The sequence below is a fragment of the Podarcis cretensis genome (genome assembly GCF_951804945.1).
Source record: "Podarcis cretensis genome assembly, chromosome: 14".
In the NCBI taxonomy this organism is placed as follows: domain Eukaryota; kingdom Metazoa; phylum Chordata; class Lepidosauria; order Squamata; family Lacertidae; genus Podarcis; species Podarcis cretensis.
The window spans coordinates 21,969,262-21,982,090 of NC_137183.1; the positions used below are offsets into that span (position 1 = coordinate 21,969,262).

Below are 12,829 nucleotides of genomic sequence, written 5' to 3' on the forward strand. Positions count from 1 at the left end.
ACTGTCCCCGAAAAGTTTTGAGACTCTTGAAATGTTTGCATGTCCTGTTGGTTTTGTTTCATGCTCTATAGAGCACACCACATTATTATTATTATTATTTTTTGGGGGGGGTTGTTGAAACATACCCTTAAGCCCAAAGAGAAAAATCAAGACACTCAGAAAATCTTGGTTTAATATATATATATATATATATTAGTTTCTCAGGATTTTAAGGACTTGGGTCACCAGTTATCAATATGTGTGCCAACTACCTCATAGGCTTACAAGGATGCCACACTTTTCAGAATGAAACATTTTGGAAAGCGAGTTCTCCCACAAGAGATTCAATCCAGCCGGTATTGCCAAAAGAGGCTTTAATTTACTCTTATTTACAAGATAGCATAGAAAATAAGTTTTAAGTTACTGTTAGTATATAGGTTGTAGAATATGTAGCTTCTAAATTTATGGGGGGGGGGAACCAGCTGTGACGATTCAGAGGTGCCTTTCTTGTTAAGGTTCCTACGGAAAGCACTTTGAGAAAATATATCAGACAGTTATTCAGTGTAAATTAAATATGTACGGCATAAATGGATGACGCAGGAGATACCAGCAGGTATTTCCTTCAATGCGTAACTAGATAAATAAGGGCCAGTTCACACATTACATGGGGTACAGCGTTGCACAGAGCAGCACAACTAATACTGCCGCCTTCAGAAATGTGTCTGTGTGGTTTTGGCTCCAACATGTACAAACATCACTTTCTGTACACTTTATGATTGAACCATTGAACGTGTGGCATGACTTGGGTTTTTTTTTTTAAAAAAGCACTGTGTTAAGAGGTGATGTGTGATCTCTTTTTGAAGTTGATGGCAGCCTGTTCACATGTGCAGATCTCCACGCGATGCTTTGCTGGAGATGAAAAGGCATGTGTGAACTAGCTCTTTTTGCAAACTTGTGTTAAGTTCACAATCATACATTTTTTAGGCACGCACAAAAGCCATTGTGGGGTATACCTAAAACAGTAATGGGGAGGGAAGTAGCCCTAAACACAAATATCTACCACCCTTTATTTAAAAGGCAAGCTGCTAGTGCAAAACAATTGCATATATGCTAAAGAGGAGCCCAGCTTCAATCCAGTTTTGCTCCAAGTTTGGAGAACTAGAACTTAGATATAATCATGTGATGAGTCACATGATCAGAGCAGCTCAGCTGCCCAAAGGCCAAGCTGGGAAAGCAAAGAAAGGCAAGGGAACTAACGTGAGTGAACATAATGAGGTTGTTAGCTGTTGCTTGGGGACCCCCCAACACACACTTTTGTGGTGTACTTACAACTTTTCAGGGCCAGATCCAAATTTGAGAGTCCCCTTACATTGGCAGGTCCCTCCATGGCAGCTGGGGTGGCCACCTACAGGCCACCATTTGACATTTCCCACAATTCCTTCAGCACAGCATAACTCTGGGGTATTGTGAGACATTAAATGGGAATATAAAATGCTTAAACAAGAGCTAGACAACCCACAGTAGGAATTTGCAAGTGTCATGTGCAAGTGTCAGTACTGGTGGAGACTGCTGGGACAGCAGAGGTCCCAGCAATTGCTTGAGGGTTGCCAGACCCTGGTACTAGGGCCAAGGTCAGGATTAAAGAAATATGCTCTGAAGTCATGTGGGGCACCATGGAACAAGAACCGGAAGTCAAGGGACAAAAACCTCCTGCCACCCTGGAGAACCATTCAGCCCCCATTGTGCCTCACAACAGGCAGGGTGGCTGCCCTTCCAGCATCCTCATTTAGAGCCAAGCCAAGCCTTATCAACAAACCCTTCAAGGCAGCTTGCCCACCTGCCCACACATATATTTGTTAGTTATTTGTGGCTGGCCACATGGAGGCAAATTTTATTCACCGAACAGGTTGTTGTTTTCAAGCCTGTTATAGGCATTCACACTGTGCTTTGTATTAAAGCGCTCTGATCTACACCAATTTTGTAGGTGATCCAGAACACTGGTGGGCACTAGGTAGCTCTTGAGGCACTTTGTTAGAATATGAAGAATTCTACCTTCCTCCCTTCCTTTTGAGGAGGGGGTTCCAACCCTCAAAGGTGCAGAAAAAACAAAAATGAGCTAAGCCCGTCCCTTTGGGCTTTGTTAAATCATTGTTCACCTCACTCATTTTCCTCGTTTACCCTGCAGGAATAGTTGCATGGTGTATTCAGCAAGAGCACAGGGCCACTGTGCTAGAAGTCAGCAACAAGAAGCCCCAACGAGAAATCTCTCTTCCTCCCGTGAAAACTGATGCATCCTTCTCTGCCTCCACGCCACCCCGCTTGCTTGCCAGTGTACAGATAAAATGAAATCCATGGCAAGGCTTTGCTAGCTGGCCATTTGAGGGGCTGGGGGTAAGGGGCCTCCTCCAGGAAAGCCAGCCAGGGTCATAGGTACAGTGGTGCCTCGCAAGACGAAATTAATCCGTTCCGCGAGTCTCTTCGTCTAGCGGTTTTTTTGTCTTGCGAAGCAAGCCCATTGACGGCTTAGCGGATTAGCGCTATTAGCAGCTTAGCGGCTTTTAGCGGCTTAGCGGATCAGCTGATAAGCGGTTTAGCGGCTTAGAAAAAGGGGGGGGGAGGGAAAAAAACCCGCAGGAACTCGCAAGACATTTTCGTCTTGCGAAGCAAGCCCATAGGGAAATTCGTTTTGCGAAGCGCCTCCAAAACGGAAAACCCTTTCGTCTAGCGGGTTTTCCGTCTTGCGAGGCGTTCGTCTTGTGGGGCACCACTGTACTAAGTACCACTGTTTCCTGCCACCTAGCCTGCACTGCAAATGATTAGTCACCATTCGCTTGTTTATTAATGTGGTGCCAATTTAATGCCCGCACAATTGTTGTTGTTTTTTTAATGACATGTGAATGTTAAAAGAAGCATCTGAGGAAAATGTTAAGCACGAGGTTCCCACACTTCAGGCCCCAGAGTGCAAAAAGAGCTCACATGAGAAAAAAGCAACTAAACAGAACTGAAAGTAAGTCATTCTGATATCACGAGTCCTGGAAATGGATAGCATTAATTTCATTGGGGAGGGGGAGCAGGTGTGTAGAAATAGTAATACTGGGGGTTGGGGGGGTGCCTATGCTCATGTGTCTTGCAAGGGTCATTTTCCTAACATTAGCCCCTTGTTCATATGGTTGCCAAAGCTGCTGCACCATTTGCATGGTGGGAATGAAGGCGCATGCCCTCTCCTCCTTCACTGCGCATCTAACGGAACACACAGTAAGGTCATCTCCACATTAAAAAACAAAACAGAGTTGGGGAGAGCTGTGCATGCGTTGGCTTCCTGTGGGGGAGTGCCATGCACCCCATCCTCTGCAATTTACAGTGGATGGCTAGCCTGGCAAGCATAGGAATTCTGCCATTGCTGGAATGCAAGAAGGTTACGATCCACATCCCCTAAGTGCTTGCTTAAGTCTCTGACTGGAGTCTCGGCAGCAAGTAGTTAGTGACTCTTCACACCCTGTTTCCATAAACTGGCAGTTCCCAAACTTTGGAGACTCCCCCTGCTCCATCTCTTTTAATAGCTTACTTTGCCTCCATCTCTCTTAAAAACAACAACTTACTTTTCCCAGCCTCAGACCAACCACCTGCTTTAGCTGGTAGGTTTATGGAGATTCTCATGTGCTAGAGTTTGTGTTATCACTTCCACTTGCAAGAATCTTGTGGGTCAGGACAAATGGCTATTAAAGGTGGGTTTCAGGAGGTGTCCCATCCCTGTTTTTTCTCTACTCTCTTGCCAGGAAGTAAATAACCATCAGATTACCTAGGCTTTCAGTTGCTGCTTGCAGAACTGCTGCAAAGAGTCTCCAAGAGAGCAAGAAAAAGACCAGAGAGAAGCCCTTCCCTTGTCCTCTTAACCCCCCTGCTGCTGCCACATGACCCACCAGGGAGTTCCAGCCCACAGCTTGAGCTCATCAGAGCGATACTTTAAGATTACGTTCCCCCCTCCTTCTTAGCAGTGTGCAGCAAGATGACATCCCCCAGTTTTCAAAACACCGACCTAGCGGAATAGTGGAAAGTTGTGCTGCGATATGGCAACATTTCAGCTAAGCCACAAAAAGCAGAAGCGCCTTCTTTTCAGGGAGCACTTCTCCTATACAGAGTCACTAGATCCTTCTGCGCCCCTTTCCGAAGCTCGGCCGGTTCCTTTTTCAGTTCTCCTAAATCTCTGATCTCTTGCAAGACCTGCGAGGCTTGCTGGAGCTGCTTTGCCGCCTCGTTGAGCAACGTCTCAGCATAGATCGGAGGCCCGTTGCTGCCATCCTGGGCCTGTTCAAATCCCCCCCGCAAAACCTCCTTCAGAAGGTTCTCTGTTCTTTCCTGCTCGCTGGCCACTTTCCTCTCCATCTGGGCCACTTTGGAGGCAGCTCCCCGCTGGAGGAGTGGTCCCAGAAGGGGCTTCTTGGCTGGTTCCAACAGCAGGTCCCCTAGGGAGGCACAGCGAGGCTTGGTAACTGGAGGGTTTCCTTCAGGTTCCAGCTGATCTTTAGTCGCCAAGTCCAAACTCTCCTTTTTTGCTTCTTGCTCTGACAAAGCTTCTCCCTGCTCCTCTCCATCTTGGGAAACAGTCTCAGAGGTTTCATCGCCAGCAACACCGGGGCTTTCACCGTTCGGGACATCAGGTGGGCGTCCGCTTTCAGAAGAATCCACCTCTGAGCTGTTCCTGTTCAATTTCATGCTGGCTCTCAACTTCTCTGACAGAACCTTAGGAGGAGGAGCTGGAGGTTTCAGCAACTCCTTGGCTGCTTCAGATAAATTTTCTTTACTTCCGTGCACAGACAGATCAACGGCCTCGTCCTCCAGCTGCTCAGAAGCTGGACTGTCCCATGTCACCTTCATCTTATCAGATAAGATCTTTGGGGGAGGAACTGGAACTTTGGGAGCGTTTTTGTGGGCCTCTGTTAGGTCCTCTCCATCTAGAGTGGCTTCAGGTTCTTCGGCGTCATCGCCTGTAGCAGCAACATCTTCTTCTTCCGCGGAGTCTGCGTTGTCACTGGGTGCTGTGGTTTCCTTAAGAGGCTTCACAGGAGGCACGGGGCGCTTCTTGGCTTCTACATCTTTGGGTGCGGAGTCGGTGCTCGGCTTCTCCGAAGGAGGCATAGGTGGTTTCGTAGGTGGCATGGGTGGTTTGGGAGTTTCCTTCGGAAGAGGAACGTCAGCAGCCTCGCTTGTGTCCACCATGATGGATGGAGGACCGCTGTCTGGTACATCCAGGTCAAGCCTCAGAATCCCATCTGATACCCCACTGGCAACCTAGGCAAGGAAACAACAAGACAGATGTTGGGCATCAGGCTGCAGCAGAAAGGGAGATGGGAAGCAGGGCCACCCCAGCAACTGAGACAATAGCTCCACCAGGCTCCTCCCTCCCACAACTGTCTGTTGGCAGCAGCCATTCTATCAGGCTGCAGCTAAGAGAAAGAAAGTAAGCAGAACCGCCCCATCAGCTCTGCTGGGAGACCAGCTACATTTGGCTCCTCCTCTCCCTGAACCATCTCCATTTCACCTGCTCATTACAAGACATACTTTTTCTTTTTAAGTGACCCTTGCTTGTTTTTCCCCTCTCCAGATCCCTTTTTCCTTTTGTGTCATGTATTCTAGATTGCAAGCCTACAGCGGGGATTGTCTGGCTTTTATTGCTATATGTAAGCTGCTGTAGGAGGTTTTTCATCAGAAGAGCACATTAAAAGAAGATTTACATGATAATCAGTCCTTTGAGCCACCTGGCTTTCAAAGAACAGTTTAGGAACTCCTGAAACCAAAAAGGCAATTACAGTCCTCCCTCGGCTTATGCTACCCTCGGGTAACGTAAACTTTGGGTTGCAAAAGCGGCATGCGCAGAAGTGCTCTATGCACCACGTGCATGCACAGAAGCGCTATATCACACCATGTGCATGTGCAGAAGCAGCACCTCTAGTTGCAGAAACCTTGGGATCCGGCCAGAGCTCTGGAATGGATCCCGTCTGCAACCAGAGGTACCACTGTACTACAGAGCTAAAATCAGGCATCTGACACAGGCCCTGAGTATGCACCACTAGTTTTCCCTTACTGACCACCATGCATTTATTTTTTATTTTAGTTAAGTTTTCCTTAATGTGGCAGGTTCACACAGCATGTAGGCAGACACAAGAGTGAGACCTGATCTCATCTTCCCTCCTTATGCAGAACCTCAAACATGAACCAAGGACTACAGAGGTCCTTCCAGCACTGCTGTCGGACAACAGTAACCTTGGTTTTATTGTATTCCTTCCAACATAGAACTGTTGTCTGGAAAGTATGTCACATGGGTCCCTTACATCAGCCTTCACTAACCTGGTGCTTGACAGATGTTTTGGACCGCAACGTCCATAATCCGCAGGCAGCATGGTTGTGCTGTCCAAAACGTCTTAAAGAAACCATGTTGGCTTAAGGCTGTGGGTGGTTTACATGAGTAGAGCCTTCTCTTGCCCAGGAGGGCCATCCCTCCAATATGCACCTTTCCTGCCTATTGAGGTCATCATTTAAATCCTTGTGCATCCTCTCACCATCAGTGAGGGCGTCCGTGGTGACTGTTTTATTCCTTTGGGCTTTCAGTTTGGAGGGATTGTGATGCTCTGGCAATTCACTTTCACTCTACTGGTTATTATCGATTTTTAAATCGTGTACATGTTTAACCTTGATTTATGATCGTTTTACTATCATTTGGATTTGGCTTGTTGGCTAGCAGTTTCAGAGGCTTCTGCCAAGCAGCTACCTAGAAACATTTGGACTAAATATAAGCACCAAATTGCAAGGTTCTGTGCACAGGAGAGGGGCGGCATGAGAGTCCAAGGCTTGACCCCATAGCTTGCAGCATAAATAACTTATATGCAAAATTTACTACAGATCTGGAGGTGAGGGGACAGGAAAATGTGCTATATATAATTCCCTTGTCCAAAATTAATCATATACCATATAATATAACAGAACATATACTTCCAGAACTCTTTTTCAGCCGGAACTGAGTTCCGGCACGTCAGTTGTGCACAACTGCCATTCTAAGAGAACAAGGGAGGTGTTCACAGTGAGTTCCGGCACCTCTTTTTCTAGAAAAATAGCACTATATATTTCACACATATACATGCAAAGACAAAGACTCTCAGCTAACAAATTTAATATTTGCTGTAATGACTCTGTTCATCTTTAAGGTGACACAATATATTCTGATTGTTTTCACTGCAAGAAACTAATGTGGCTACGTGCCAGGAAATTGTTTACAGGGGGAAAGCCATAGCGTAAGCATGGCCAAACTTGCCCTCCAGCTGTTTAGAGACTACAGTTCCTATCATCCCTGACCACTGGTCCTTTTAGCTAGGGATGATGGGAGTTGTAGTCCCAAAACAGCTGGAGGGCCAAGTTTGGCCATGCCTGCCATAGCGCATAGCTGTGAATGCAGATGGTCCCAGGTTCAATCCTCAGCAACTGCAGTTGGGGATGAGAGAGACTCCTGCTTGAGACCCTGAGGAGCCACTGCCAATTAGTGCAGACAGTACTGAGGTGGTTGAACCAATGGTCTGACTCAGTATACAGCTGCTTCCTAGGTTCCAAAGGCTGAACATATTGGCTCTTGTGGTGCATTTAAGATACAGAATTCAGACTACCAAACATAAAAAGTGGAGTTGGGTTTTTTTTCTAGCCTTGATTATTACCTCTTTGAGATGGTATCTGGTTGGTGGACGACGGCCCTGAGCCAATTTTGCTCTATTTCGTGTCACGTGTTCCAGAGAGAGGTCTGGATCAACCTTCACCTTTAAACAGGGAAGAAAACAGAGGAGGGAAACAACATCACCTTCTTTGCCCATGAATGGATGAAGACTAAAGGAATCCAGCCTTCCAACCCTGCTAAAACTACCAAGTTTCACACATTAATTGATACAGCACAGAAATCAATCACTGCATTAAAAACAACTATGAGGTATAATTTATATAAAAGATGGCCTTGTTTTTCCAATCCTCCCTGCACCAAGTAGAGAGTTAGCCACTTCTGATCTGGAGAGCAGTAACCCTCGCATTACAATAGGAAAGGTCTCTGGAACATAGGACTGTAACTCAGTGGTAGAACACAGTCTTTGTACACAGGAGGTCCTAACAATTCTACATAAGGCAGGGAAAAATAACAGAATCATAGAACTGTAGAGTTGGACGCAACCACAAGGGTCACGTAGTCCAACCCCCTGCAATGCAGAAATCTTTTGCCCAACGTCGGACTCAAACACACAACTCTGAGATTAAGAGCTTCATGCTCTACCAACTGAGCTACCCTAGGAATCTTATTCTGAAACCCTGAAGAGTCATTCGGTGTAGACAACACTGAGAGAATATCTATGTTCTCTCATCTTATACTAGGAAGGAGGACATGTCAGTTTTCAACCTCAAACTAGACCCTTCCGCTCAAACTACTTAGGGTCTCAACAATGCCGTTAACATCTCTTCTCCTGCTAAAGAGAGCCCCCTACCACCAGGAAGAAAAAGTTGGCTGTCACAAGTTTATAACATTTGCCAGAGTGGTACAAGCAGGTATTTGGGGTCCATGGGCTGGGACGGCTGATGCATGATTTACACACAAAGACACTGCCATTGTTCAAACATTTAAAAATTACAAGCTCTTTTTGAAAATCGACTGATTGTGTGTGAAGCAGCCCTGACTTCCAAATAACTATATAGTACATATAATACTGCCATGCAGGGGCTGGTGGTTATATTATCCCTGATATGCAATTGCACTGGAATGTATAGTATATTCATCATTAATCAATATGTTGTTGTGATTGGCAGTTCATTTTATGATAACCTTAAATGTTACAATGTTCATATAAAGCACTGATAAACTGACATATTTGTCAGCTTGATGTGTTAAGTTTTGAAATGATTTTAGTATTTGATTGTTATGAGCAATGATGTATTGACTTATTGATACAATAAGGAAAGATTTTCTGCTGTAGCAGATTCCAATAACCTTAGAATCATGCTGAGATTTTTCAGCAATGGAGAAAAGAGCCCCATAAAGTCTTTTCTAGCACCCTTCTGGATTCTCTTCTCGTACATAGTTCTTTTTCCAGAAAGACCCAAGTTTTCAGCCTTAGATGCTTTGGAAGCCTGCTCACCCAGGAGACTCTTCCTTTTGGACGCTGTCAGCAAGGGGCAGATGGACTTCATTAGCACACCCACCCACCAGAGGAAAACAATATGTCCAGACTTCACAATACACTAGTTCAGGGCATCCACAGCCGCCTCTGGCAGCGACTCCATAGATACAGCAAACGCTGCCAGCATCACCCAACATGACATCACTTCTGCAATTCCTTCTTCCTGTGTAACGGGAGCCCTGAATGCCTTGAATTCAGCCTCCCCCCCCCCCCCCCCGCCTTGGATTTGCAAGGCAACTGCAATTAGTCTGCTGTTCCCAGCTGGCCCTGTTGTGCTCAGTTTGAGGAGCGGGCGATACCACGACACTCAAAGCCAATTCAGTTCTGCTAGAAGGGGGAAATGTTGTTGGTGGGAGAGGGATGGGTTAGTTCTTATGAAACCGTTTCCTTCTCAACGGTTACAGCTCCACACTGCACACATACACACACAAATCTCCCTTTGGGCTTAATTGCGAGAGAGAGCGAGGAGGGGAGGAGATGGAAAACCAGACTCCAAGTTCATTCAGAGTTTACATTCCGCTGCCAAAACTGCCCTTGATACAGGCCCACGGAGGGCCAGCCCAAGCGGATTTTCTTCTCCGGCCAAAATAAATCCTTTCCCCTCGACACCACCAAGCCTAGAGCTAGATGCAATACTGGGGGGGGGGGGGGAAACACCCACCTGAAATTCACTTGCTCATGTGATATCCCTGCTTATAGGAGGAGCAGGTGTGGGACTTATTGCAGCCTGAGAGCTGCATTCCTTCATGGGAAACCCTCAGGGGGGCACATGTCAGTGGGGCCAGGGCCAATGGCAGAAGGGGCTTCGGCCAGAAACAAACGGTGAAGCAGCAGGAGGGACTTTTACCTCCGGATAGTAGGTGACAGAGACGCGGGTGGCGCTGTGGGTTAAACCACAGAGCCTAGGACTTGCCGATCAGAAGGTCGGCGGTTCGAATCCCCGCGACGGGGTGAGCTCCCGTTGCTCGGTCCCTGCTCCTGCCAACCTAGCAGTTCAAAAGCATGTCAAAGTGCAAGTAGATAAATAGGTACCGCTCCGGCGGGAAGGTAAACGGCGTTTCCATGCACTGCTCTGGTTCGCCAGAAGCAGCTTAGTCATGCTGGCCACATGACCCGGAAGCTGTACGCTGGCTCCCTCGGCCAATAAAGCGAGATGAGCGCCGCAACCCCAGAGTCGGTCACAACTGGACCTAATGATCAGGGGTCCCTTTACCTTTACAGTAGGTGACATTCCAGGAAGGAGAGGTGTGTGTGTGCAGATTTCTGCACGGCTGGGATGTAGCCTGCTGGACAAAAGTAAGAGTCACATCTACTGCTCCATCTAGTTTTGCCTCTGGCCCCATCTACCACGGGCGTGTGGCTCTTGGAAGGCTGCCAGTTGAGGGAATGTGGCCTCAGGGATGAAAAGGTTTCCCTACTCCTGCTAGACAATGCTGAGCTGGATGGACTAGTATGAAGCAGAGCAGAAAGCAGCTCCCTGTCATTCACGCTACCTCGTCCAGTATTTTGTTTTTGCCCCGGTTGATGCCATCATTGAGAGCTTTCATCCACGACTCCTTTTCTTCCCCGCTGGATGCCTGAAATTTGATATCTTGCACCTGAAAAAGGAAAAGAGAGAGGTGTGGACTATACTCAAGGACTGCAATTTGGGTTTAAAGTTGGCTTGTGTTTTTTCTTTTCTTTTTAAAATAAAATCAACGCCCATCCCGCATTTCAATCAATGCTGAGAAATCCATTGAAGCACGGGCAACGGCTAAACCAGGCAGCTCAAAGGAACAAAGATTTTCTTGTGCTGTAGATCAGGGCTGAAAAAGTTGATCACACCCAACTGCAGAGGACCAGCCACCTTCTAGTGAACCAGCAATCTACTTTCCTGTAGACCAGGGGTGATTAACCTCCAGATGTAACTGGTCCAATCATTCCTGACTAGTGGCCATGCTGGCGAAGGCTGTTGAGGGTTGGAAGTTCAAAAACATTTCGAGGGACAAAGCCTTCCAATCCCTGCTGTAACATGTAATTCAGTTTTAGCCCAGCCAGAAAATGTGTTTTCAGCCAGGGATGGGGAAGCTATGACCCTCCAGATGTTGTTGGACTTCAACTCCCATCATTATAATATAATAATAATAATAATAACAATAATAATAATAATAACAATAATAATATAATAATATAATAATAATATAATATAATATAATATAATATAATATAATATAATATAATATAATATAATATAATATAATATATTGTTATTTATATCCCGCCCATCTGGCTGGGTTTCTATGACCATGGCCATGCTCATTGGGGTTGATGGGGTTGATCCAGAGAGCGACACGTTGACCACTGGCCCAGTATCTACTGGGTGACTGGATTCTTCCAAAGAATTCTGGAGTTCGTGGGCCTCTGTTATTTACTAGAGACACCGGTAAAAACATAAAAGGCGGCTAACAGCACTTAAAATCAGTGGTTTGGATCTTAACTCTCTTTCTATCTTTGGAAAATAGTTCACATGTGTGAAAAATGAAAGTAAATGGCTGTGGCGCCCCCAAGCAGAATCCCCAGCATCTTCAGGTAGGGCTGGGAAAGCTGCCCTGCCTCCAGCCCTGGAGAGCTGCTGCCAGTCAGTGTAGACAACACTGAACTAGATAGAAGAATCGTCAGACTTGGTATAATTTCAGTTTTCAGTGCTGCCTTCTCCTTCCTTCTGTAGTCCCATGTGCTCTTCCGTCTGTTTCTGTGAGCTTGGGGAGTGGAGAGGGAGTGGGGGGTTGGGCAGAAATCGCCATGGCCACATGCATTAATAGAAGAGCAATTTAGGATCTAAGACAATAACACCCTAAAAGCTCAGTATTGTCTGGTGGTGGCTCTCCAGGGTTTCAGGCAGTCCAGCCTGGAAGTTTTGAAGACTGAATCTGGAACCTTTTGCATACTCTACTACTGAACCACAGCTCTTCCTCTAAAAACAGAGTGAGATTCTAGTCCTCATTGTTCTGAATAGTTGATTGGAATGGGATGCTGCCTTATACCAAGTCAGAATATTGGCCCATCCATCTCAGTATTGTCCACACTGACTGGCAGCAGTTCTTCAGGGTTTCTAACACGGGACATTCTTATGCCTATCTGGAGATGCCGGGGATTGAACCTGGGACCTTCTGTATGCAAAGCAGATGTTCTTCCACTGAGTTATGTCCCTTCCCCACCTCTGCCCCCTTGTAGACAATACTGAGCTAGGTCTAACTCTGTAAAAGGCAAATCTGATGGGGGGTTTTTTCTGCTGCTGCTGCAGCTGCTACCAAGGTAAAAAAGGTCAGCAGCCCAGGCAGACAACTAAGAGGGACAGTTTGCTGGATGGACATTGTGCTCCTCCCAAGTGCCCAGCCAGCTGAGTCTGAGTCACCCTTATAAACACAGCCCTGCAGTGCCAGGAAAAAAAAGCTGTTCTGGCAAATCACAGCATGAGAGCACCCATGCTGAACAACCCGTGCAGCTTACTGTAATTTTAAGAGTGTCCCAATAGTTCAGCCATCTTTTTCCATGACAAGCCATTGGCTAGAAACCCACAGAATGAAGGCGGGGGAAAGGTGTGTTTTGGGAAGGGAGTCACACATTTTATTTGGAGAGAGAGAGAAGTCACTCGATGCATTCCAAAACAGACA

The 12,829-nt window shown here is 46.4% G+C and overlaps 2 protein-coding genes across 3 annotated transcripts in view; both read right to left on the reverse strand.

Moving 5' to 3' along the window:
* LOC307203455 (F-box/LRR-repeat protein 14-like) overlaps positions 1-12,829 on the reverse strand; it is a 234,344-nt gene that overhangs the window by 35,505 nt on the left and 186,010 nt on the right. The window lies entirely within an intron of this gene.
* PLEKHO2 (pleckstrin homology domain containing O2) overlaps positions 2,800-12,829 on the reverse strand; it is a 33,959-nt gene continuing 23,929 nt past the window's right edge. Inside the window, exons 4-7 of one of the 2 annotated variants that reach the window (XR_013833216.1) lie at positions 10,670-10,774; positions 7,680-7,778; positions 3,603-5,268; positions 2,800-3,518 (exon numbers count right to left, since the gene is read on the reverse strand). Coding sequence is in view for 1 of the 2 variants with exons in the window: in XM_079954288.1 (XP_079810414.1) it covers positions 4,093-5,268; positions 7,680-7,778; positions 10,670-10,774 (1,380 nt within the window). In the remaining variant the exon portion in view is untranslated. Of the gene's footprint in view, positions 5,269-7,679; positions 7,779-10,669; positions 10,775-12,829 lie in introns of both variants that reach the window. The other variant, XM_079954288.1, reaches the window with a different exon arrangement.